Source organism: Panthera uncia, chromosome D4 (genome assembly GCF_023721935.1).
Source record: "Panthera uncia isolate 11264 chromosome D4, Puncia_PCG_1.0, whole genome shotgun sequence".
In the NCBI taxonomy this organism is placed as follows: domain Eukaryota; kingdom Metazoa; phylum Chordata; class Mammalia; order Carnivora; family Felidae; genus Panthera; species Panthera uncia.
The window spans coordinates 84,541,790-84,568,173 of NC_064807.1; the positions used below are offsets into that span (position 1 = coordinate 84,541,790).

General features: G+C 55.0%; 1 protein-coding gene and 1 long non-coding RNA gene across 9 annotated transcripts; one reads left to right on the forward strand and one right to left on the reverse strand.

Annotated features, from left to right (window-relative positions):
- Positions 1–316: 316 nt before the first annotated feature.
- GOLGA2 (golgin A2) lies at positions 317–16,561 on the reverse strand. Of its 8 annotated transcripts, XM_049629475.1 has the most exons (27): positions 16,404–16,561; positions 14,692–14,814; positions 13,644–13,724; positions 11,496–11,612; positions 11,163–11,206; positions 10,979–11,042; positions 10,519–10,578; positions 10,248–10,328; positions 9,401–9,439; positions 9,054–9,116; positions 8,874–8,967; positions 8,673–8,779; positions 7,426–7,484; positions 6,989–7,130; positions 5,778–5,867; positions 5,563–5,670; positions 5,233–5,320; positions 4,169–4,506; positions 3,773–3,886; positions 2,897–3,142; positions 2,741–2,816; positions 2,450–2,538; positions 2,011–2,193; positions 1,807–1,909; positions 1,617–1,723; positions 1,381–1,534; positions 317–1,293 (listed from the first exon to the last, which is right to left on the reverse strand). In XM_049629475.1, exons 1-27 carry the CDS (start codon positions 16,485–16,487, stop codon positions 1,067–1,069), a joined length of 3,081 nt encoding a protein of 1,026 aa, XP_049485432.1. In that variant the 5' UTR covers positions 16,488–16,561; the 3' UTR covers positions 317–1,066. The 8 variants fall into 8 exon arrangements, with proteins under 8 accessions (XP_049485432.1, XP_049485440.1, XP_049485459.1 ...); XM_049629483.1 differs by lacking the exon at positions 13,644–13,724; XM_049629502.1 differs by lacking the exon at positions 11,496–11,612.
- Positions 16,562–16,782: 221 nt separating this feature from the next.
- Positions 16,783–19,129, forward strand: LOC125921891 (uncharacterized). The gene is made up of 4 exons (XR_007457526.1): positions 16,783–16,899; positions 17,187–17,235; positions 18,183–18,267; positions 19,042–19,129. It is a non-coding gene; the product is annotated as an uncharacterized LOC125921891 (long non-coding RNA).
- Positions 19,130–26,384: the final 7,255 nt, after the last annotated feature.

The following is a 26,384-nucleotide window of genomic DNA, read 5'->3' on the forward strand; positions in this document are numbered from 1 at the left end:
TGCTGGGACCTTGCTTGCCCCTCCCCAGGATTGGATCAGGCTTCTGAGCCTCTTGGCCATTAGGGCATGAGCCCCGCCCCCCACCACCACCTTCGAGTCCCCCTGAGATCCCCCAGGCTTCCCCAAGCAGCAGGAGGGCGACAGGGCTGGACCTTCTCTAATAGCTCCTTTGGGCAGGTTCAGACACAGCGGGGCTTTGCACAATCCAGAAGCCTGCCCTCTGCTGGCAGGACCTGCTCCCTGTTCAGCACCCACAGCACAGACCCCAGGACCTAGTGACCGGTGACTGGAAAAGAGGCACACAGGAGGCCAAGCGGTATGGCTAAATCCATTTATTCTGAGATAAAAAGCGAAACAGGAGTCGAATTACCCCTGCAGGACCCCGTCCCCACCCCCTTCCTCTCTGTCCTATGCTATCAATAAATAAGTTTCCCTATATTCAAATATTTAATAGAAGTTTCTCCCCATTTGCCAGTTCAAACCTCTGCTATGGTACAGGGGCTGCCCTATCCCCAGAATATACAAAATGTTACACAGATAAGTATGTACACTGGGGAGGGAGCTGGGGAGGAGCCCACCCCGCCACCAGCTTATGCCTTTGCTTGGCTTGTTAGCCCTGACATCCCAAGGCCTGGGAGAGTGCTGCCCAGTCATCTAACTGGACAGTGTGGGGGCCACTTGTGCCCCAAAGTGCCTCTGAAGAGAGGATGCATGAGCCCCTCTGAATGAAGGACTACCTGATGGGGGCGAGGAGGCCACCAGGGAGCCCCTGCTCCCCAAAAGAGGCAACCTCCTAAATAAACTATATTTATTGAGCCTCTGGCTCTTTGTTTTTCCGGAACTGTGAACAGCCCAGAGATAAAGATACAGCCGTTGCCAAGGTGGCAAGGGGTCTGTACGTATTTGTCTCCTCCGTTAGGGGGTTCATCGTACCCCTCTCGAGGGTCTTATCTTGGCAGTCTAAGGAGAAAAGGGTGGTCGGGAAGGAATGATAGGGTGGTAGGGACAGGCTGGGGGCAGAGCCCCCAGCCCCAATTGTCTAGGCTTTGTGTGCTAGTGTTAACTCCTAGACCACCGTGATCTTCACCTGATCATTTTCATCGGCCCGGTAGAAGAAGGGGACACAGGGGTTGTTGCCCAAGCCCGGGCGTTCTCGGGGGTTCTGGATCTCACACAGCAGCTGCATGATCTGCTGAGCGGTGGGGTTCTCAGCGGCAGTGTGGCGTGACAGGGCCTCTCCCTGGGGAGGCTCCGCACTGTCACCGTCGGCCAGGCTCACTTCTCGAAGATCATCTTCGGGGGGAGAGAGAGGGGCGGGCCCCTGAGCGCTGTGCAAGCCCTCCCCCACCGCCCGCCCACCCGCCCGCGGGCTCTACTCACCACCCCGGCCACTGGCAGCGCCAAGCTCTTGGGCTGGGGGTGCCGTAGCGGGTTCCCCAGCAGGGTTCTGGGCAGTGGCCAGGAACTTGCCCTGCCATTCATTTCGCTCGTCCACCAGACGGAGCACCAGCTCCTGCAGCTCCAGTAGCTTCACCTGGAGGGAGAGGTGCTGAGCCCCAGCTCTACCCCGGCCCCGCCCCGCCCCCTCTCTGCTCCCGGGGACGCTGAGGGCCCACCTTCATTTCTTCTTTATCCTGAGCCAGTCGGCTAATGTACTCCTCTTTCTCCCGGTGCCGCTCCTTTAGCATGGCCCTCTGATTCTGGTAGAGGGTAATGTACTCTCCTGCGGGGCAGACCGGCTGACGCTCAGGCTCTGCGAGCCCTCACGGAGCTCCCCCGACCCCGGGGGCTGGCCGGCCCGCTCACCTATGGTGTCCGTCTCTCCAGAAAGCTGGATGCAGCGATGCTCCAGGTCCTCCACCCGCTCCTTCAGATCCACTTTCTCCTGCATGAGCTCCAGGAAGCGGCTCTGCAGCCACAGCAGCGGGGGTCAGGGCTCGGCAGCCCTCCCTAGCCATCTCCCCCCCCCCCCCCCCCCCGCCGGGGCCGTGCCGGAGCCGATTCACTCACCTGCAGCTTGTCCATGGCCACCTGGAGGGCCTGGTGGGTCTCCCCAGGCACGCTGTCCTCGGTGGTCCCAGGGGCCACCAGGCGAGCCAGGCGCTTGCAGCGCAGCCTCTGCTCCTTCAGCTGCCCGCGCAGCCGCGCCTGCTCCTCCTCGGCACTGGCCAGGGCCGAGTTACAAAACGCCACCTGCGGGCAAGACGTGTACGCGTGCGCCTTTGTGGGGGACGCTCGGGACGAGCCGGGGCCGGGGAGGCAGAGAGGCGCTCCTCTCACTGCCTCGGTGGGCACAGCTGGTGTTTCGAGGATGGCGCAAGGTCGGACCACCGGCTCCCGGGGGAGGTTGGGGGTCAAGAGAAGCCGAGGGGGGCAAACCAAGAGAGGAGAAGGGTGGCGGGGGACCCCAGAGGGAAGCGGGAAGGTGGGACGGGGAAGGGCCGCTCACCATGGCCTCGCGGCTATCTAGGTCCTCCGGCATGCTCAGCTTTGGCGGGGCTGCCTCCCCGTCCTTCTCCTCACCGTCCAGTCCGTCTCCTGTCGAGGCAGCCGGAGGGGCCTCAGACAACCCGACGGGGGAGGTGGAGCGGGCAGGGGAGGAAAGCCGGGCTCTGCCCCACCTCCCAGAGCGACCTTGGGCCAGCGCGTCCCCGGAGGAGGAGGAGGAGGATTCGCCGCCCTGAAGTCCCCCCTCCTCCTCCTGGGGCTCCGTCCTCTTCCCTGGGCCGGTCCCGCTTACCTTCCTCAGGCATAGCCATGAGGTTCAGCTGCGCCTGGAGCTGCTGGTTCTGCTGGGTGGCAGCTTCCAGGCGTCCCTGAGGGGCCGGGAAGGAGTGAGAAGGGATACAGGCCGCAGGCCCTCCCCGGGGGGGCCCGGCGCTCCAAGCCCCCTCACCTGGGTCTCCTGTAACTCTTGGCGGGCCATCTCGGCCTCCGCCTTGCCCTGAACTTCCTCGTGCTGCAGCCGGTCCATAAGCTGCGTCTGCAGCAGCACCTGCTTCTGCAGCATCTCCTTGTCGGAGGCCAGCTGCTGAAAGGCGGCCACGTGCTGCTGATAGGCCGCCACGTACTGCTGCAGGTGGCTCACGTACTGGTCTCGCTGCTGCTGCAGGCTCTCGGCCTCCTGGCTCTTCAGCTCCACCTGCGGGAAGACCCTGGGAGTGAGGCAGGCGGCCTGCAGATTCGGAGCCGGGACCGGGGAGGTAGGGGCAACAGCTCTTTCTGCCGCCCTGCCGGGGGTGGTTGGGGAAAGGGGGGGCGGGGGGTGGCCTGGCTCCTTCACTCCGGGACCTCAGTGACTGCCCCCTGGCGCAGAGCCCCACGCCTCCCTCACCCAGCCTCACACCTCCTGACAACCTTCTTGCCATTTTAACTTTAGTGGAAAATCAAAGCGCGGCCCCCCCTTAAGGGCATGGTTGTCATTTAACCCTCGACACCTCTGTAAGCAAAAGGGTCATCTCCCTTCTAGATTAAGGAAACTGAGGCCGAGAGATGAGAAGTGAAGAGTGACCGCTGGGGTCAGAAGCCACAGCTGAATCCAAGAAGCTCTCCCCCCTCACTGGGGGCTCGAAGGCTCTAGCTGGAATGATGACCTTCGGCCCAGGGCTACCCACTTCTCAAAGTCAGGAGCAAGGAGCCACGAGGAGCTGTGCTCAGAAGGACTCTGCCGTCACATGCCCCCGCCACCAACCCCAGGCTGGAACCGCGGGTCCTGGCCACCCCCCCCCCCCCCCCCGCCCCCCCGGGCCTCTGCAGCTGACGCAGGGGTTACCGTCTCCTTCAGCTCCACCAGCCTCTCCTGCAGCTGGCCCAGCTTCTTGGCCAGCTCCTTCTTGACATGCTGCTCTGACTGCAGCGCGCTGGAAATCTCCATATTCTCGTTGCTCTGGACGAAGAGAAGGAATCGGCGGCTACCCGGTGTGGCCGGAGACCCCAGAGCTCGGTGTCTGCCTCCCACAGCTCAGGGAAAGGTGGAGGCAAGTGGGAAAATCCCCCCACCCCACTCATCTGCGCTCACAGGTGCCGTGATTGGCACCATTTCACGTAAAGGTCCGTACCCCGCCCCCCCCCACCGGCCCCATTTTACAGGCGGGGAGACAAAGGCCCGGAGAGGTCAAGGGTCTTGCCCAGCACCAAAGGACTCAGCCAGGGAGGAAGGGCTGCGCACCAGCCTGACGAAGCCATTCTGCAGCTCAGCCAGCTGCTCCTTGAGCTCACGGTTCTGGGACAGCGCACGGCTGATGGTGGTACGGTCATTCTGCATCGTCTCCAGAATCTGCTTGCGCTCCTCAGCCTGCTCCCCCCAGCACTCGGCGGCCCGCTCCAGCTCCAGCAGCCGCTGCTCCTGCTCCCAGTTCAGGCGGCTCAGACCTTCGTTGTCCTGCACCTGGGCCCGCAGCTGCCCTGCCAGGTTCTCCAGCTCCTTCTGTAGTCGTTCAGCCTCCGCCTGCAGTCGCTCTTCCACCTCCGAGGGCCCTGCTGGAGGTTCCTGGGCTGGGGGGACCTCTGCGGGGGGCACGTGGTAGAGGCTTCTTATCCCTGTGCCTTCAAAAAACCCCTCTTTCTGGTCCGCAGCTCCTAGTTTTGTTTTGTTTTTTCTTTTTTAAAGGAGGCTCCACGGGGAGCCTGAGTGTCTCAGTCAGTTGAGCGTCCGACTTCAGCTCAGGTCATGATCTCACGGTTCGTGAGTTCAAGCCCCGCGTCGGGCTCTGTACTGACAGCTCAGAGCCTGGAGCCTGCTTCGGATTCTGTGTCCCCCTCTCTCTTCGCCCCACCCCTGCCTCTGCTCTGTCTCTCTCTTTCAAAAATGAATAAACATAAAAATAAATAAATAAATAAATAAATAAATAAAGGAGGCTCCATGCCCAACAAGGGGCTGGAACTCACGACCCCAAAATCGAGAGTCGCACGCTCTACCGACTGAGCCAGCCAGGCGCCCCTTGGTCCACTGCTCCCAACTGGGCTTCCTCACCCCAAACCTTGGCTTCCTGACCGATAATCCCTCACACTCATAGGACGTGCAATCTTTCCAGACACTTATGAATAGAGTTCTTCACGTTTTTATGCTCAAGACAACTCTGGGTGGTTGACAGTGGGCACTCAACCCAGATATGCCAACTCCTGGTCCAGACCTCCTTCCCTTGGCCACAGTGCCCTTCCATCTGTCCGCCTTCCTAGAGCATTCGAAGGCATCCTCGCTGGCCCTCTGACACCACTCCGGCCCCAGCTTACCTATCTGTTTCTTCAGTTCAGCCAAGCTGGCCTCCAGCTCCTGCACCTGACTCACGCTGTGCTCCTTCTCTTCCTTCAACTGCTGCATCTGCCCAGAGCACAGAAGGGATGGACGTGTGGGGGGTGGGGAGGGAGGGATGGGCATGTGGGGGCTGCGGAGGGAGGGACGGCCAGGCAACCGTCGCCCTCTCCACCCACCCCACCCCCACCGCCCCCGCAAAAACCACCCAGCCACCTCTGGCTGCACACAGCAAGTGACAGCCTTCCCATTTTACTGACGCCCCGAAAAATCAAATGACCTAAGGTGGGGGGCCGAAGGTCACACCTTACCTTTTCAGACATCTGTTTCATCCTTTCCTGCCAAAAGGCATTATCCTCTTTCAGATTCTCTACGTACTTGTCTCTCTCCAGCTGCATATGCTTGAGGGTGTCTTTCAGCTGCAAGAACGGGCACAGAGGTTAGCAGGGGCAGCCACGGGGCCTCACCAGCTCCTGCTTGCCTGAGATCATCCTGCTTCCACACCCCTCGCCCTGCAAGGCCTCACCTGCCCCACACGTGTCTCCAGCCGTGCCCGTTCTTCCAGGGCCTGCTGTAACTGTTGGTTGCTGTCGGGGGGTTTAGACCCACTAGCAAACTGGAGAGTAGAAAACGAGAAGGTTAGCGTTGGGAAACCGGGCTGCTCTATGCAGGTTCCCGCAAACGGGTGTGCGCTAGGATAACGTGCATCCACATCGATGAAGAGGTCCACCCTCACGTCATTAGTACTACGTCCGCAAGCCTCATGTTTACTGAATATTCATTGTAAGTGGCCCTCTGCCTCCCAGGCCCATCAACCTGGTGTTCATCCTTCCAGATCCTTTCTGGCTATAACGATTAAGGCTACAGAGTGGTGCTTGTCCCAGAGATGGGGTGTTCAGGTCACAGAGGACAGGCATCCATCAACTCCGGAGCAAGCATAAGCCCTCACTTTTTCTATCTCCAGCAGGCCATTTGTTAGACTGCCCATCACAGGAATGGGCACAAAGGAGGCATTCCAGTCGTACTGGGTGGATGGATGGGTGGATGGATGGATACAGAGCTCTGTATGCTGCCCAGGCCAGGCCGAATCTGCAGACTCGTGTTTTGCTCTGGAAGACTGACTGTAAGAGGAGCCCTGACAATTCAGGTCCCATCCAGAAGAAAGCAATCAGGAGGGTGACAGACCGTGGGAGAAACAGTTGGGGCTGTTTCGCTAGGAAAAGATCTTAGGGAGGACAAGGAACCTACGCACACTCCTTCTCAGAGTATCTGAGGGTCTGTCTTGGGCAAGAGGCAAGATTTTTCCTGTGCTGATCTGGAAGGAAGAGCCTTGCCGAAGGAAGTGACGTGAAGGCTGAGTGTTGCTCAGTGTGAAGAAGCACTGACAAGGGGAAGCTCTCTGACCCAGGCACCCTGACGACCTGGTGGCCCGGCCTCCGAGAGGAAGCAGACAGACGCATGGGCTAGAACTGCCTTGTTATGTGTCATGACTCGGAACTATCATCTATACGACAATGGTTTTCAACCGGGGCGCTTTAAAAAAAAGCAAAAAAAAGCCCCATCCCTGAGATTCTAATTCCACAGGTCTGGGCGGGGCCCGATTTGTAGATGCTTTATCGATGTCTGCAGCAGGATTCTACGGCAGGAGCAGCACGAGAATGCAAATCTTCCAGCTCCTGGCTGGAGACGGCGGCCCCAGATGGATGGGGCCCCAACTCCCTGGGACTCTGGCCTCACCTGCTGCAGCAGGAGCTCCGACATCTCCAGCTTCTTCTCCAGCTCCTGCACCCCAAGCTGCAGGGCCTCCTTCTCTTCCATACAGACACGCAGCCTCTCTTCCAGCTCCGAGTTATGCTCCTTTAGGTCCTCGTTGTCTTTGCTGTAGCCACGGGCAGCAAAGAAAGGTACGAGTAAAGAACAGAAAAGAGCGCTCTGGTGATCCACCCACCACCCTCACCACAGAGCCGCAGAACAGTGGCGTCGGAAGGGACCCGGGGATCAGGAGTCACAAGTGGCAGGCCAGAGAGAAGACAGGAGCGGCCTGAGGCCACGGCCTGTGTTGATTGCACAGCTGGGCCCAGAGCCCGGCTCTGCATCTGTCCTAACCCATATGCCACGCCCCCCCCCGCCATGTTCCTGTCCCCCTCCCACTTCCCAGCCCCCAGCCATCCTACTTGTTCTTGTATAATTCCAGTTTGAGGGCATCTCGCTCTTTGGTCAAGTCCTTGTTGTGCTGCAAACACAGAAAGGCGAGGTCAGGATCGGGCAGGCAGAAGGTGCGTCTCAAGGACTAATGGCCGCACAGGGACTCCTCTAGAGCTGTGCTTCTTCAGCCCGCACCCGCCCTTGACATTTCGTTCAAAGCATTCCCAAGCCCGTGTTCTCACGTGCCTCGGCTAAGAACTCGGTAAGGGTGGGAGAGAGCCACAGCTGGCTAGCGGAGGCCCACACAGGGCAGGTAGGACTGCAATCATTATTACTAGCGGCACCAGCACTTCTGAACCTTTACTGGGCACTTTACTGGGCGCCAAGCTAACAATCGCACCGAATCCCCGCGATCACGATCACCGCCTGGGGGAGGCATGGGTGCATGTCTGTTTTACAGGTGAACAACACAGAGTGGCACAAGTTAAGTCGTCACCGAGACAGAGCTGGGATTAAACATCTGGTTCTTCACCCATTTTCTCCCTGGGGTGGGGGAGCAGACACAAGGAGGGGAAGTGAGTTTGCATCGTGATCCTCTGTTCCTTTTTTTTAATGGATGGTCTGTTCACACAGCTCACCACCAGAAGGACAGAGGTGACATGCCTCCCAGCTACTCTGTTTCTCTCCCTGGGTATTTATACATCCTTTCACACACTTCGTATCTAGCACACACACCCTTCTCCCCTTCCTGTACAAATGGTAGCGTACTGAAAGTACTGTTCTAGGGGCACCTGGGTGGCTCCATCAGTTAAGCATCCAACTCTTGGTTTCGGCTCAGGTCATGATCTCATGGTTCATGAGATCGAGCCCCAAGGCAGGCTCGATGACCACCTGGGACCTGCTCGGGATTCTCTCTCTCTCTGCCCCTCCCCCACTGGCACATGTCTCTCTCAAGAACAAACATTAAAAAAAAAAAAAAAGTACTGTTCTGTACTGGCCAAGGTCCACAGCCCATGGAGGGCAGGGCTGGCTCTCAGCCTCTGGGCTCTGCATTCAGTGCTCCCTCCAGAAAGCAGCTCCCACCCCTGCCAACTCCCTCAAGTCAGCCAGCTCAGCCCCAGGTTGCTTTTAATAACCACACAACTTTAAGGCAGCGAGAAATGGCCCGTGCCGCCTTCTGGGCAGCAAGACACCCCGTTGTACAGAAGGGACCTTCAGGCCATTCCCCTGTCAGGATAGCTGCGCCTCCAGTGGATGGGTCAGCTGCTGGGCTCACCTTGTCCACCTGTTTCTGCTGTGTAGACACAGCAGACAGCGTGCGCTCCAGCTCTCCTACGCGCTGGCGGGAAGACTGCAGGCGACTAGCAAGATCTTCAGACTCTCCTGGAATGACGGAGTTCGAAGTGGGACCCAGGAAGGAATCCCACCAAAGCCCTGCCAATGTGCCAGGCTGAGACATGGGTGTCTAGACTCCTACCTGCTTTCTGCCTGACTGCCTGCTGTGTATGGACCAAGGCTGTATGTAAATCGGTCTTCTCAGACACCAGAATCCCTATGGTCTGGATGTGAACCTTTGGGAGGGAAGGGGAAGCAGCCGTGAAGAGGAGGAAAGGAAGCGTTTCCTGGGGGGTGGGAGGGAGACCTTGACACCACACACCTGTAGCTGTTCCCTTAGAGAACCCTGTTCCTTCATAAGCTTCTGCTCAAACTCCTTCTTCTCCTGCAAGAAGGACACAACATCCCTGACTGGGAGGAGGCAGAGTTGAAACAGCAAAAGACACGCTCCTGGAATGCCACCGATGGCCCAGGACAGGCCCAACAATGAGGCCAGATTTGGGGCCCGGGGGGGAGGGGGGCAGCAGAGGGGTAGGGCAGGGGTGCGGGAAGAGGGGGCCCTTTATTTCTCCAGGCTGGGAGCAGACCCAGACAAGAATGGGCCTCTACAACTGAATCCTCCCCAAACCTATCCGCCACGTAATCAGCAGACAAATCATGTTACGTTACTTTTTCCAGTTGATCCAAAGTTTCCTGGTGCTGTTGTTTCTGTGGAGAGAGTCAAAGGAGGGTAACTGAGGCTGTCCCCCTTTTATTACCCTCCCCAGACCAAAACGGAGGGATGGGCAGGGGCCAGAAATGGGTTATAAAGGGAAAGTTCATGGGGACATGAACTGACAGACTCTCCTCAAGTTCCCAAGGCAAGAGACCTTGGGTCTTGGGTGGTTTGCCTCACATCTACACAAGTGAGTCTGAATCCAGAATACCCATGAAAGGCCAAGGACATAAACCTCTAGAAACGGGAGCTGAGAAACGAGACTACCCTTCTGCCAGCTCGTGGCTTGGAAGGGTGCACTCATTCAGCAGATATTTACTGAGCATGTACCATAGGCCCCGTTCGGTTCTTAACAGCAGGGATATGGGAATGAAGGGCCCTGATCTTCTGAGCTAAATCGGACAGACTCGGACACCTCGAATTCTACCTCCTCAGGAAACTGAAGCCCACAGAGGAAAGGTGACTTGTCCGAGTTCAGAGACGGAGCAAATTAGGGACTGAGTCAGGGCCAGACCACACCAGTCAAGCCAGTGCTTCCTCCAGAGGCAACAGCCCCGGGGCAAGTGGGGAGAGGACTCGAGCAGGGGTGTCTGGAGAACAGAGAGGAGGCAAAGAGGGCAGCCACAGAGAGCCATGCTGCATGCTCCGTGCTCCGGGGTCCCTCCAGCTGAGACCTAGGCCCCCCAGCACCCCACTCTCCCTTGGCAGCAGGGGCCCCCAGCCCCTCTCTTCAGAGCCCCAGGGGAAAACTAGAGCCCCAGATTGGCAGCGTGAAACCAGGGGACCCCACTGGACTCTTACCAATTCCTCTATCTTGCTACTGAGTTGTTTGTTTGTTAGATTGCTGGAGTCCAGGGCTAGTGATAGCTCTTGGTACCGGCTCTGAGGCGCATGCAGAGGAGGAGGAGGAGGAGGAGTTGGACGAGGGCGGGGGGAGAGGTAGAGAGAGCAGTCATTAGGGTTGGGGGCTGTCTGGGCTGTCTCAGCTGGCAGAGGGGCACCCAGCCCCCGCTGTGGGAGGAGGTGGGGGCTGGCCTGCAGGATCACTGGGCCGTGGTCCAAGCCAACTTACCTCCAGATCCTTTATGTTAGCAGAAGTAGCCAGGCCCTCCCCATTGATGTAGGATGAAGACTAGGAGACACGAAAGGGCTCACATGGAGACGCGCGCTGTCCCCCTCGGTGCCTAAGCTCTCCAACTTCCTGTCTTGCCCAACAACTGCAAACTTTTCTAACTTGGCAGTAACCCCTTTGTACCAACTCCTCCTGGTTCTTATCTCCCCCTCCTCCATCCCCCTCCCGGGCAGCTCTCACTCCGTGCTGTCTGCAGCAGGATCAAACGAGGTAACCAGCCTCGAGGTCCAACCCCTTCATTCGGGGAGCTTCAAAGAGGACACTCAGAGGAGCTGTGACGAGCTACACATCAGCCAGCAGGCCAGCTGGTCCCAGGCTCTTCCCTCTCTCCACCTCTGTTGCCTTCTATCATGTTTTCCCTCCCCCTCTACTCCCCTTTGGGCTTCAAGTTCTGGGGTACCTCAGACACAAGACCATTGAGCTGCTGAGAAAGCTGTCGCAGGCTCTCGGTAGATGACAGACATCTGCGGATGAACACAGGAGTCAGGGGTGTAGGAGGCTCAAAGAGAAAGAGGGGGTCACGGGCAGTGGCCCGCCCCAACTCCCTCAGCCTAGGGACCCCTGCCCCCATAGGAGTTACTCACTTGCTTTCTTCCATGAGAAAAGGTTCATTTTTTGCATCATGGTTCTGTTAGGGAAGAAATGCATGAGGTAGTCACTCAATTTCTGGTAAGACCACCCAGGGATGGGGGCGGGGGGGAGCCAAGCTCATTCTGACAACCTTCCATCTTCCCAAACTTCAAGGAAAGACCTGGTCTTGGCCTCCCTCACTTCAGTCCTCGGGAAGGGTGCTTGGCTCTAGAAACCAAACTACCTGAAGAAAGGGGACGAGGGCCCAAAGCAGGTACGGTCCTCTGAGGAGGAGCACAGGGCGAACGTACAGTGGGGTGGCAGGCAAGGGGGGAGGGGGCACAAACCTGAGTTGATGCCATGCTAGTGACACGGGGGGGACTAGCACAGGGGGAAGGGACACCGCCAGGTGACACGGTGTCATCAACAGTTGGTGCAGCAGGAGCGGCGCGGTCTTTGGGCGCCTGTCACAGAACAGAGCAGGGGGTTAGGGGCCATGCAGGTAAGAAGGTGCCTTGCTGCCACGGATGCAGGGGTACAGAGCGGGCAGGACAGGGGTTGCTGTGGTCAGAGTGACAATCGCACATGCTGGGAGCCACTCTGGAGCGTGGAGGGCCGCTCTGCAACCTTCTGGATGGCCAAAGCTCAAAGCAGGGTATGCATGACCTCCTTCATGAATACGTGATGGCTTTGCTCTCCCTGGAGCTCAGCAAGAGACAGTACCAGGCTTTGACCTTGGCAGCCACAGCAGGTGGAAGATAGGTGTGCCCAGTCAGGGAGGAGACAGGCACGGCTCTTCCGGAACGCCAGAGTGACCCTCACCCTGGGCCCCTGCTGGGCAAGAGGGTGGTGGTGATGGAGATGTGGTCAACGCCACCCTCTGCCTCCTTCCTCTCTTGCTCTCTTTTCCTCTCCCCCCTGCTCCCCCCAATCACTGGCCATGTTTGCCTTATTCAGGCCTTTTCTGGGAAAGCAGCTGCCCAACTAGAAGCCTCACCCTATGCCTGCAAGTAAAAAGAAAAACATGGCCACTACCCCCACCCCAATCTTCTGGCTCTAAAACCAAGAACCAACCCGAAAAGCCAGAGGTAAGATGTCTACCCTCTGATTCTTGACATTCTGGAGAACAATCCTGGGAGTGGGGACAAGGAGCCATGGAGAAACCACTTCCTCTTCCCTACCTGGACCTACTTGCTTGACCAGAGCCCCACCCAGACTCTTTCCAGGCTCAGGCCTGACACTTAGTCCAAGCGTCTGGCCCCTAGAGATCTCATGTCCTACAGGCCAGATGAGCAAAGAGATGGGGAAGACGGCTGACAAATTCAAGTTTGATGAGGGGAGAGGACTAGGGAGCAAAGGCCCAGCCAGTGAAGCCAGCAGGAGGAGGCCATACCTCTTGCAGGGCCCAGGGCTAGCTGCTCTCTGGACCCATCAGCCCTGGCCTCTGACAATCCACCCCTACCTCCCTCCTTAGATCAAATGCTGCAGAGCCTGGGGAGCTGAAGATGAATCATTTGCATGTTTACTGTCCGTGCTGTGACCTTTGACCCCGGAACCTGGTGTTGCCATGCCAACCTGTTCAGGGAACCTGGGTTCCCATGGATCCCTAGCACTAAACACAAGAAAGTTCAGAAAAGGACAAAAGTAATTTTCTGAGGACTTAAATATATATCACACGACAATCCTGTGAACAACCAGGTTATTTCACACCGTTAGGTCTTGTAGCTAAAGTCTGGAGTGTTTAAAAAACACTGTCCACCCCCCCCAAATGTCCCATTGAAACTAATCTCTCCATGATTCCTCATTTCTGGAAATGCTGTCAGCTCTGTCCAGGACCCTGCAACCACAAGCCTGCATTGCGGGAACAGAAAACCAAAGTGGGAAACAGCTACTGAGACAGAGGGGGTTTAAAAAAACGACAAGCAGGGGCACCTGGGTGGCTCAGTCAGTTAAGCTTCGGCTCAGGTCATGATCTCACAGCTCGAGAGTTCAAACCCCACATCGGGCTCTGTGCTGACAGATCAGAGCCCGGAGCCTGCTTCAGATTCTGTGTCTCCCTCTCTCTCTGCCCCTCCTCCACTTATGCTGTCTCTCTCTTTCTCTCAAAAATAAGTAAACATTAAAAATAATAAGACAAGAAGGATCTGGGACTTCATTTCCAGGACCACAGCAGGATACAGACACGGAATCGTAGAACTCAGTGCAAATACAAGCTTCCAGACTCCTCTAGGCCTGTACTCCCTTCCCCATGCCCCTTAGCGGCTCCTCTGAGCCTATAAGGTATGTCTCACCTTCTCCAAGATGATAAAAGATGTGGGGGAAGGAAAACAAACCCAATCAACCAAGAAGGTGAAAAAGCAGACATGAACAGGCTGAGGGTTAATGACAGCAACATAAAATAAGCCAGAGGCAAAGTATCCCCCAAACCAGAGAAGCCCTGGAGCATGCACAGCTGGGAAAGAGCAAGCCAGAGAGGGGGCTCGGCACTGCCTCACCTTCCACTTGTCCAATGGGGGGAGCGCTACCCCATTGGAGCGGTTAAGGTCGGACACCAGCACCTTCAGAATGTCCTGAATCTACAGGAGGCGAAAAGGGAGAAACAAGGGCAGGGGGAGAGAGAGAGAGAAAAGTGGCTTAGAGAGAGGTGAGAGAGTCAGGGAAGGAAGAAGAGATGGGGTCACGAGAATGGAATGCTGGAAAAGAGAGACGGGAACGAACCCATGGCCTGTGCCGCCTTCCCAAACGGCCACCTGGCGCCTTGCAGAAATCAACGTGCACAGAGAGAAAAGTCCCCTGAAAGACGCAGTGACACAGAATGCAGTCACCTGCCCGATGCAGCTGTTTTCTGAATACATGCGTGAGACCCTCTCCTCAGGCCCAGGATGCCGGGGATGAATCTGACGGGAATCTCATCTCTGTTTCAAAAACCAGACTGCCGAGGGAAGGGTTCACTTGAACAAAGGGGGCTCCAGCTAGAAGTCTGGAAGACACTGACCTGCTCCAACAATATCATCTTACAGATGAGGCCACTGAGGCCCGGGGGAGGAAGCGATTTTCCTGAGGTCTCCCAGCCAACAGGTGGCAAAGACAGACTCAAAACCCACTGTCTCCTGACCCAAGTGCTTGGGGCTCTCCTCACCACACCCTGGGCCTCTCTTGGTGCTTCCTAAGGGAAGGCTGTGGTGGCATATGGCTGTTCGCACTGCCTGGCTTCCCCTTGAAGCTGGGGATGAGGAAAGTCACCCCATCAGTCACACAGCACCACCCTTGACTGAATGTTCACCCCACACAAGGCCCTATACTAAGGGATTATTCTAAAAACAACATCAATCGTCTCATTTCAGTGTCACGAGTGTAAGTCAGACAACAATGACCCCAATTTTTACTGACGTGGAAGTATATCCCCAGCAGGGACAGGTCTCCAGCAGAGGGACAGTTGGATTCAAACCTGTACCTGACACTTTCTCCACAACCTTCATCACTGCCCTTTACTACCCCTCACGTACCCCTGTGCCCCCGGAAGCCTGGCCAGCCAATACTCACATCCTCAGGAGAGTGACAATCATCAGCAGTGGTTGTCTCAGGGCTACTGCCATTTTTAATCTTCCTTTTCTTCTTCGATCCTGCAGGAATACCAGGGCTATTCCTCTGCTGATACTCTCTCAACTGCAGCAAGGAAAAGCAGTAGGACTCGTGAGAACCATAAACCCCCATATTCACATCCAGCTTTGTTGTTTACAATATACTCCTCTATCCGCCACCTGATTTAATGCCACCAGCAACCCGACAAGATGTTGTAATCCTTAATGACTGCAGACATGGATGGGTAACGGGCCTTTAAAATAAAGGGGGGGGGGCAATAATGGAATTTAAACCCGGTCTTCTGCCTCTGAGTTCTGGGGTTATGCTACAAAATCAGCAGGTGCCAAGAGGCAATCCCAGAGGCACAGAGGTGGAAAAGTAAACATCTGAAACATCTGAATAATCAGACATCAGAGTCCATTCCTGCACATCTGTCAAGGCTGCAGACTGGTATTTCTCAAACTTTTACACCAACAGACCCTGACAGCAGAAAGCAGTGAAGGCACACGCCTGGTGAATTTGGAAACACAACAGAACAAGGGCAACCCAAGCACCATTTCAGAGAGAAGTCTATTATAATCTTACAAATCTATGCAAATGTCATATTATTATGACATAATGTGTCATAACAATGTGTATTAACTTGTAATGTAATTATATGTAATATGTAATGTAATTATAATGTGTAATAATGTGTATTAATATGTAATAATGTGTATTAACATAAAAGGATTTTTCTCAAGAGAATTAAGCAAAAACTGAGGCTTTGGTCCCATATTTATCCTGTGGCACTCAGGACACTCCATGATGATTGGGGGAAGATTCCCAGCTGTGAAGTTCAGTTTCCAGAGATCTGTTCCACAGAGGGTAAGCAGATCTCACTCCAAAGAGCAGTGATTAAGAGGCACTGGTTCCAGAATCATAGAAAATTAAAATGTGAGGTAGAGGATTCAGATTTAAAATGTCAGAAGTCTTTCTGAACAGTAGAAACCTAGGAGGATACCAAACTAAAGGAAACACATTCCCCCCATTGTCACCAAGGTGTTATCAACGTGTCTCGATCACTAGTGAAGTCAATGTCTAAGGATGGGATACAGTCTAGTAAGGGTGCTTGAAACCCCTCCCACCTAGGTCCTACAGTCCCCAGTTCCCTTCAAACTGGAAATTTGTGCCATGACCAGACACCGGAAAGGGGATGAAAACACAGGGGGACTGAGTAGTTAAGATCAAACACCAGGCTCCTGGCGCTAATGACAGTTCCGAGGGGGATTGTGACGTAACTACATTCCACTCCTCCCTACCGACGCCCGCGGCTCCGCTCCGCGGTGGGGGAGGGGAAGGCAGAGCCAGGACCCAGGTCCTTGGAGACCGGGATCAGCCCGGGGAGCCCAGGTCGTCTGGTTCTGGGTGGCAGAAGGCGAGAGCCGAGCCCGGAGTGGGGAGCCCAGGGAGTCACTGCCCAAAGTCACCCAGGGGCGACGGGAGAGGGCGGGGGCTGGGCTGCCAGGGGGCGGGACGGGCTGAGAAGACTTTGGTGGGGGAGCGGGGGGGCCGCCAAGGGGCGCCGAGGGGCTCTCCCTGTGTGCCTTAGGGGCAGCACAGACTCTGACCACCGCCCGGCCGTCGAAGGGGCCTTTGGCTGGGTCAGGGAGCCGCGACTCGGCACGTTTTACCTTTTTCCTGGCCGCAGCCAATTTGCTCTGTCGGGTTTCTTCCGACATCACGGGAAGGGAAAAGGGACGGGGGGGCCACATCATCGCGATCCCAGCAACCACTGCGGAGTTACTCCCGGTAGTCACCGCGCAGACGTGATGGCCAGAAAAGGAGGGACGGGGCGTTTCTAGCTCCAGCTGGGCGGGCGTGGCCTCAATCCTCCAATCCTATTGACCGACAAGAGAGATGAAAGGGAAAGGGGGCATGGTTAGAGCCCTGCGAGCTCAAAGGGACAGGTGGAGTCACAATGAAAGCTGCGCCCACCCCGAGGTGGGCGGGCACAGCGGCTGGGCTCGCAGGATGCGCGCGCAGCTCGCTACCTGACCGTTGCCGGTCTACATCCTAAGCTTCCGGTTACCTGGCGGGCCTGAGAGGCCGCTCTCCCGCCTCCGCCCTGGACGCTCCTGCACTGCAGACTCCCCCGAGACGGGGGCCCCGGACCCCAGGGCTCAGAAGGTGGGCGAAGAGCGGACAGCAGGGCGAAAGCGCATCCCTTCACGGCCCCTCTCCTGATGCCTCATAGCCCTGCCCAACTCTCATCTCAGAGATCACTTCCAGAGCCCCCCATCTAGCCCTCCACACTCCCCTTCTCAGAATCCTCCTTCCTTGAGGATCCCTGCCCTGATCCCGGACCCTATCTGCCCCCTTCCCAACTCCTTACCTCCTACACCCCCACATACCCGTTTCCTCCCAGCGCGGATTCTAGGTTCAATCAGTCTTTTTTCCCTCGGATTCCTCTCCAGGACTCAACCAGGACTTTCCAAAAGTTGCCGCGGGGCCTTCCAATCCCCTGTGAGTACCCTTGTGCCCGCCCCCCTTCTCACCCTCCACGGCGTAAGTGGGTGCTGCCCCCAGCCCTCCTCCCCGTCCCCAACAGTAGCTGACCCACCCCAGCCCTCGTCAGGCCTTCACCCAGCAGACCTTGTTCTGCTGAGAAACTCCAGGCCATTTCACAAGCCTTCCCCTTCTTTTCCTCCTGCCCACCAAGCTTCAAAGAAGAAACGGTCTCCTGGCCTTTGCCAGCGGTACCCCACGTTCTCCAAGCTGGCTCTGTCTCTCCTCCCTCCTGACAGCACCGCAAGTGGTTGGTTTTGTTCTTTTTCACACCACGATCCACCCCACGCAGAAACCATTCTCATTCCCTCAGACGCATGTGTTCTTTCCTGCCTTGGCCATCTAGATACACGCTCCCCTTCTGGAATACTTTCCTTCCAGCTTTTTGCCAAGCTGATGCTTGCTCCTCCTTTAGAGTTGAGGTCCCTAAGAGAAGCCTCACCCCAACTTCTGGCTCAGTCCGGTTGCCCCGTTAGGCGCTCCCTTAGCACACTGTATTTCAAGTTCAAAACACTTTTCGGGCTTGTTGTTAGCTGGTTAATTATTTGTCATTCACTCATTCATTTGGCACATTTTATTGAATGTCCACCACGTGCCAGGCACTGTTGGGGACACAGTGAACAAAACAAAGTCCCTGCCCTCATGCATTTTACACTCCAGTGGTGTAAGGCCAACAAGGAGCATAAGGTTATTAATGAAACGTCTATGTCGGGTGGTGATGGATGTCATATAAAGTATCAGGACAAAGGAATAGTGGGCCATTGAGAAGTGACCGTTTTAGTGGAGCTCTCTGGAGGGAAAACACAATTATTGGCTGTTGTATATACATTCTGTGAAGGCAGGGGCCAGGCTTGCTGTCTTATTCGTTGCTGAATCCCTTCCTCGGTCTCTTCTGTCCTGTGCAGACAGTTGATCCAACACACATTTCCTGAAGATCAGCAGCGTCCCAGGCACTGGACTTCGCAGCTTTTAGAGGCAGAAAGGGCAAAGGTGAACGGCAGCTCCCGGGAAGGGTTTTGTTATCCAATGAGATGATAAGCCCAGCGACATCATAGACTTGAGAATCCAAGAAGTAGACTTGAAGCAGGTTATCTGAGGTCAGATTAGGGGCCAGGGTGAGCCCACTGGTTAGGATTACGTCTGGCTGGGAGTGAAAGAAAACCCCAAATGATGGTGGCCTAACCCTAACCCTCAGGGACCCAGGTCTATATCTTGTTTTACCACATCTTCAACATGGGTTCCACCTCATCGCCCAAGATACTGATCAACTCTATCATTAGATTCACATTCTAGCCAGTGGGAAAGAGGAAGGCCAGAGAAAGGGAGGCCCTCTTCCTGGAAGGACAGTTCCCAGACGTTGTACACACCATTTCTGATTAACTTCTACTCGCCAGAACTTAACAGGGACCACATCTAATTCCAAGGGAAGTGGGGAAATGTAATCTTATTAAAAGGTGGGGGGAGTCTGTCAGCAGGCAGAAGCAGGGGTAGGCTGTTGAGGACAACTTGTAGGTTCTAAATTGTGCATAATGGGTCAGTGTGGCTAATGACTTTTTTTTTTTTTTATTGCTTTATTTTTGAGGGGAGGGGGGCCAGAGAGAAAGGAGGACAGAGGATCCGAAGCAGGCTACACGCTGACAGCAGCAAGCCTGATGCGGGGCTTGAACTCACAAACCCATGAGATCATGACCTGAGCCAAAGTTGGATGCTCAGCCAACTGAGCCATCCAGGCGCCCTTGGCTAATGACTTTCTGTGTCGTTCAGCGGCCATCTCCCAAGTCTGGCCAGGCTGATGGAGGCAGCGAGGATTCTCTGCACCTTGACATTCAGAAACTGAAGGAGAAGAGGGACCTGCTGGACACGGAGATCTCCCAACTAATATCTGAGTAAGTCTTGCTGGACCCCTCAGCATGTTTAAGATAACTTTTAACCAGTGCCCAGTAACTGAAACCCAGCCGCACTAGCTTAGTATAAAACTAAGGACCGTACCCCATGCCCTGCTGTTGGATTCAGGGCATCCAGCCCAGCTGTGTGTCTCAGCTGAATCTTTCAGGTAGGGTGTGGTCAGACCCAGGAGGACCTGGAACTAGGAAGAGGAAAGCTGTCCAGAACAGAGGTTATCCCTCTCACGGTCTCTCTCTGGGCCCTGGTTCTCTGCCTCTGCTCCCATCTGCACATGGACTCCATTCTTTCTCTCTCTGCAGGTGGGATCCTCAGTGCCTGGGGGGAAGCTGGCTCTTTCGCAACTCCTAGATTTTCCCATGCCCCATGCTCTGGCCACGTGGCATAGACTGAGCAGCCTTTGAATGTGCCTTTCACACATGAGGGGATCTGAGTAGCCACTCCTGTGCTTATCTGTGAATCCCTCGGCTATAGCCAGGGTCACATAGTACCAGCATGTGGCTGGGAACCACCCCCTAAGGGCACAGAGACGTTTGCCAGGAGCAAGTGGCTGGACAGATCCCCGCCCTACTGTAAGTTTCCTCAGGGCCCTCCCGGTGTCCCTAGTAGGCCCCTAGTGAACATTTGTTAAATAGATGCCTTGTTACTCTCTGAACCTTGGGTCCTCCCCAGTTTTCTTAAACATTCTCTCTCTCTCTCTCTCTTCCATCCCTCATCCCAGAGGCTACAGTGTGGATGAACTGGAGGACCACATCTCCCAGCTCCACGAGTATAACGACATCAAGGATGTAGGCCAGATGCTGCTAGGCAAGCTAGGTGAGCATCAGGACCCCAGAGGAGTAGCCAGGGCTCAGAGGAAAGGAGTCCCCATTCCCCAGGGTGTTTGGATTTTGTTCCTGGGCCCTCTAATTTTCCAGCCCTCCCATCCTCAGCTGCCCTGCTCCCCAAATGCTCCAAAGCAGCTGGACAGCTCTTACAGGAGTCCCTGAGGTTTTTTTCTTCAAGTGTAGGGCCTGCATCAGAGCCAGAGACAGGTTTGAGCATGAACTCACCAACCTGCCAAGTTGAGGGCTATGGTTCCCAGTCTTCTGGGGCCTATTCAGGAAGCAAAGGAGCACAAAGAAAGGAATTCTAAAATGTGTTAACTGCTATGAAAGAAACAAAGGCCAGAGCTGGGGAATACTGAGACGTGAACAGGGTGGCGGGTGGGGATGAGCTAAGGTGGTTAGAGAAGGCCTCTGAGGAGACCCCTTTTCCCTGAGAGGAAAAAAGAGTCCTTGAGGGAGCAGGAAGCATGGCATCACCAAATGGCCAGGACATGGCCCATAGGGCAGCCTAAGGAGTGAGAGTTTTCAACAGGCCCCAGGTGCAATGTGAATATAAATTTACATTTTCAGCATATGGCTGTAGCTGCTCAGTGCAGTCTCAGCTTTGTTTGGCTCCTCTGCAAAGTGGGGTGAGGGTTCAATGAGTCTAGTTTGGGGTGGCCAAGCAGGGCCCACAGTGGAGGGGTCTAGAAGGAGTAGCAGGAGGGTATCTCGGCCAACTAGAGGAGAAGGAATAAGGTGTAGGAGTGGGTCCTGGGTAGCTCAGTCCTTGGGCCATTCTCCTTCCTATGCCTCCCACCGGACACATTCTTTCTTCCTTCTTTCCTTTCAGCCGTGATCCGAGGTGTCACCACCAAAGAGTTGTATGCAGAATTTGGCTTGGACATGAATGACTGAGCAAAGGCTAACAGCCCCTTGCCCGTGGCCCACTGGGACAGGCAGATTTGGACATGAGAGGCAGCGAGAGCCCAGCCAGAACAGAACACCCACAGGCTTCCCAGCAAGAAAGGGTCAGGAGCCCTTTTCTAGAGAGCTCAAGCTGAGTGAGGAGGGAGCCCAGAGAAGAGACAGACAGAGAAGAAGGGCTGTTCCCTGCTCCAAGTTTCCTGAAATGTCCAGTGATGTGTGTGTGTGTGTGTGTGTGTGTGTGTGTGTGTGTGTGTCTCCTATTTGTAAATAAACATACAAGCAATCTTGGTGTAAATCTGTACATGGAGTCCCTCTCCTCTGATCTTCCCTGGGAAGCCCCCTGGTCATCCCTGGGAGAAAAACAGTCTGCCTTGGATTATAACAAGCTTACACAGGATGCCTGGGTGGCTCAGTCAAGCATCTGATTGACTTGATTTCGGCTCAGGTCATGATCTCACAGTCGTGAGATCGAGCCTCATGTCAGGCTCCACGCTGAGCACAGAGCCTGCTTGGGATTCTCTCTCTTTCTCCCTAAAATAAAAAAAAAAAAAAATTGGGGTGCCTGGGGGGCTCAGTTGGTTAAGCGCCAGACTTTGGCTCAGGTCATGATCTCACACTTTGTAAGTTCGAGCCCCGTATCAGGCTCTGTGCTGACAGCTCAGAGTCTGGAGCCTGCTTCAGACTCTGTGTCTCCCTCTCTCTCTGTGCCTTCCCCGCTCTCACTCTGCCTCTCTCTTTTTAATTAAAAAATCTTTTTTAATTAAAAAAAAAATTGTGGGGCGCCTGGATGACTCAGTCTGTTAAGCGTCCGACTTCAGCTCAAGTCATGATTTCATGGTTCATGAGTCTGAGCCCTGCATTGGGCTCTCTGCTGTCAGCACACAGCCTGCTTGGGATCCTCTGTCCCTCTCTCTCCGCCCCTCTCCTGCTCTCTCTTTCTCAAAAATAAATAAGCGTTAAAAAAAATTGCAAACAAGCTTACACGTACCAAGCACTATGCTGAGTACCCTTCATCCATCATCTCTAATACCGGAGTCCATCCTATGAGGACTTAGTATTGCTGAGGATGAGGAAATTGAGGCTCAGAGAAGCAAAGTGACTTACCTAAGGTCGCACAGCCAGTAAGTGGCAAAGCAGGGATTCAAGCACAAGTCTAGTTCTGAAGCTTAGAGTTTGCGGAACTGCCTTTCTGGGCTGGGGCACAAGCGGGTAAGGGCTGAGGGTGAAACCGTGACACTGGAGGAATTCTTCCCTTGTGAGTCCTTCTGCACAATGAGCGTTCCAGTCCCCAGCTATAGTCCGCCAAGCCAGGGCGAGCCGTGTCTTCCTTGTGTGTTGCTTATCCCGAACCACCAGCACCAGCAGAAGTCAAACTAGTGTTTCAAGTGCTCAGTACCATCCAGAATGACAGGATTTCACACTGAACTTGCCAAGTGTTCTGACTGTTCGAGCTGCTCATCCGGCTGTCCCTGCAGGACATCTTCTTGAGATCTTAGATGTGATAGCAGTGCTTGAAGACAGGCTGTCATGGGGTGAGGGACGTTTCGAAAAACCGGCCCTGTAAGTCGGGCCTGACTGTGGGTTCCGGCTCCATCCGCTTATGAGCTGTGTGGCCACAGGCCATGACCTGGCCTCAAGAAGCAGAAATAATAGTAGTATTGTAATGCAGTGTGGCAGCGTGCACTAGCTACCTCAACAAACAACCTCCAGATCTCCGTGGCTGAGCACAGGAAGGGTTTATTTCATAAAGTCTGATGAGAGTCTGGCAGCCCCTCCCCCCGTCCCCCACCTCTTCGGGCTTCACCGCCGGAATCCACAGCAGGGAGAAGAGAAGAGGGGAAGACACATCACCTCGGAATGGAGCCCTCCCCAGGTCAGCGGCCATCACTCCTGCTCGCAGACAATTGTCCAGAGCTAGCCACGTGGCCCAAACCCGCTGGGGACTGGGAAACAGGAGTGAGCAGCACATGGCTATTTGGTGGAGACTGGCTGCCATCCGAGCCACAAGTGCCTGGCTCCACAGCATTCTTCCAGGACTCGGTGAGCAGCTGCACCTGCGCTTCCGTGGCTGGCCCGAACCATGCTGGTGCTCCAGCCCTTTCTGGACCCCAAACGCTTGTCTGCGTCTCTACGTCCCTGTTCATGACCGTGAAAGCCCAAGTACATTCTCATCTTGGGGTTTCTTCTTTCCATTCTTGCCATTTCCTGTACTTTAACATCATAATGTCAATAGGTTTTCACAACCCCCTGAAGGGATAGGTTCTATTAGAGTCCCCATTTGGCAGGTGAGGAAACTGAGGCTCAGAGAGCGGAGGCAACTTGTCAAAGTCAGAGAGTGGCCGAACCTGGACAAGAGCCCAGGTCCGTCTGGCTCTGGACCCCAGGCTTTTTCTAACCTGGACCTCACACCATGAGGCCTTGTGGGGCTGGGCGCCCTCTGAGAACAAGACTGTCAGATTCATCTTGGGGCACCTGGGTGGCTCAGTTGGTTAAGTGGCCAACTTCAGCTCAGGTCATGATCTAACAGTTTGTGGGTTCGAGCCCCCCATTGGGCTCTGTGCTGACAGCTCAGAGCCTGGAGCCTGCTTCGAATTCTGTGTCTCCTTCTCTGTCTGCCCTTCCTCTGCTTGCTCTCTCTCTCTCTCTCTCTCTCTCTCTCTCAAAATAATAAACATTTTTAAAAAATCAGACTGTCACCTTTCCTGCCTGTACCTCACACATACTCGTTATTTGCCAAACTGAATGTGGCCCTGATCCCATCCCCTTAGGTCCTGAGGAAGAGCTGATGATCTCACTGGAAATGGATCCCGGACTGGGACAGGCTTCTGAGCCTCTAACATGTCTCAGATCCTACCCAGCTGTCACCTCACTTGACTTTTCCCTTTCAGCTTCCTGGGCCACATCATCTTCCAGTGGAGGAGGAAGAGGAGGAGAGGTAAGCAGCCAGGCTCAGGGTGGTGGGAACCCCAGGGGGAGTGGCCCCCTCCTGGAGGTTCCCCCCCACCTCACACCATTTTCTTCACCTGGACAGCTGGCTCGTCCTGTCTCTGTCCACACGGAGCCTCTCAGTGCCCGGAGCTGGGGAACCGTGGCCTCTGGGTCTCTGCCACACAGTGCCCCCCGGCAGCAGGAAGTCAGGGGTCTAGAAAATGATGACAATACAGTTTGGTACGTGGTTGTAGTGGGTTACGGGAGCACACGTGAGCAGCACCTAATCAGTTTGGGACACTGGAGAAATGTCCTTGGAAGGAGACACCAATGCCTGTACTGAGGGGTCAGCCAGACAAGAATGTGGGTGAGGATTCCAGGAGGGGAAAAGGTGTGGGCAGAGGCCCCCAAGGCTAAGATCTTAGCGGGCCCAGGACAGGCACTGGGGACTCCGTCTGCTTGGACAATGATTAGAGACAATTTGCTGACTGTTCACTTGGACTCTTGATGCAGATGGGAGCCCGCCCCAGACACAGTCATAACCCACCTCTGAGTTTGGGGCTGATCTTTTTCTGGCGGGGAGATGGATACAGTTTTTATTTTTATTTATGATTTAACTCTTACGATTTAAAAAAAAATCCAGGGGCGCCCGCGTGGCTCAATCGGTTAGGCATCTGACTCTTGATTGATCTCAGCTCAGGTCATGATCTCACAGTTTGTGGGATCGAGCCCCGTGTCAGGCTCTGCGCTGACAGCACGGGGCCTGCTTGGGATTCTCTCTCTCCCTCTCTGCCCCTCCTCCACTCACACGTGCACGCTCTCTCTCGCTCTCAAAATGAATTTTAAAAAAACTTTAATTCATTCATTCATTCGCTCATTTAAATCCAATAAAGACTTTAACTCCAATGAAGAAGATGGGAGGATCCTTGGTGGTTCTCCTTTTCTCACCTTTTTCTCTACGGCAGCAATGCAATTGCATTAGGTGGTGCAGCTGCCGGGACCTGCTCATCCCCACACCTCCACCTGCTGACTCTCAGTTCACAGTCCAGCCAGTTCATCCTGACCTTCTTGTAATTGATCCTTTCTTTGCTTTATTCCTCCCCTTTTCCCTTAACTCTGGGCTAGTTATTTTGCTTTAATGTTAAGCTTCTCTTCAACCTTAATTCCAAATACTACTAAAAATCACTTTTCCCTGGACACTTGCCTCTTCAAAGATACATAGCCTGGGGCGCCTGGGTGGCTCCGTTGATTAAGTCATGCTCAGGTCATGATCTCATGGTTTGTGGGTTCGAGCCCCGCATCAGGCTCTGTGCTGACAGCCCAGAGCCTGGAGCCTGCTTCGGATTCTATGTCTCCCTCTCTCTCTGCCCCTCCCCTCCTTGTTCTCTGTCTCTGTCTCTCTCTCTCTCTCTCAAAATTAAATAAGCATTAAAAACAAAAAAATACAGATAGCCTGGAGTCCCAAGACCACCTGTGGCTCTGTACTTGTGTTCTGGCAGTTGCCCTGAGTTGCCTTTCTTCTGGAAGGCAATAGATGGCACTAGGGTCGATTCCGCGTTCTCAGGCTGAGAGTGCATACACTGCCCAGAACTCCAAAGACGTTTGTATTTTGGACCAATCATAAGGCACCCAAGAAGGACGCTGGGAAGGAAAGCATCATCTGGATCCATTTCCTCTTATATGGGGTCAGCTCTACCGGCTGTCATGGCAGGCAGAGACCTCGAGGGGGCAGTGTCTATCCAGAGATGCTCCCAACTGCGTGGGAGGCAATCCCTGGGAGAACCTTGCTGGGGAAAGTCCAGGCCAGCAGAGCTGCTGGCTGCAGACCAGATCTTCAAAGCACCCACATGGAAGTGGGGTTCTCTCTGGCAGCACCTTACCCAGGAATCTGAAGCGATCCCCACCCCCACCACAGGTGGTAAGGAGCCAGCTGGTTGTGAGATGTGGATAGTGACAGGTGCCATTGCTGGGGGTGTGCCCCCTTGGCAGCCAAGGGTAACTCTGAGACAGACCCGATTTGATCACATCTAATGTAAACCTCAGTCAAAAACATTATTCATGGGGCACCTCTGACATTAACGCGACACAGCCTGCATTCTCATCCTCCTTGGGGACCGAAAGAGGCTATTTCTGGACAGTACATCCCCATGGAGGCAGTGTTACCAAATAGCACCCCACCTGAGCTTTGCTCAGAAGAGGATACTTCAGGGGCAGGGGAGACACAGGAAGAAGTCCAGGGGCCCAGAGCCCCACTGTGATGGGAGAAGGGTGCCCGTGGGGCCCCCCACCCTGATGTCCTAAAGGCATTGTGACGAAAGTTCTAAGTCAGGTGGAGGGGGACTGAGAAACGAGGTGAAAGGTGACAACCACACACTCAAACCAGTCACAAGCCGGAAGTTTCCCCAGAGAAGGGTTTGATGGTGGTAACAACCAACCTTTACGAAACACACTTGTTGGTCGAGCAGGGAGACACGCATGTCTCGGGCGCTGTCCCATCGGCACCTCCCAGCCATGGAGCATGTGAGGTGGAGTCTCCTCATT

Coding starts and splice junctions, on each gene's coding strand:
- GOLGA2 (XM_049629475.1), bottom strand. CDS start 16,487: ATGATGTGGCCCCCCCGTCCCTTTTCCCTTCCCGTGATGTCGGAAGAA. Junction 7,485..8,672: donor AGCAGAAACAGGTGGACAAG/GTGAGCCCAGCA, acceptor CTGTGTTTGCAG/CACAACAAGGACTTGACCAA. Junction 4,507..5,232: donor TGAACTGAAGAAACAGATAG/GTAAGCTGGGGC, acceptor TGCCCCCCGCAG/AGGTCCCCCCAGCCCAGGAA.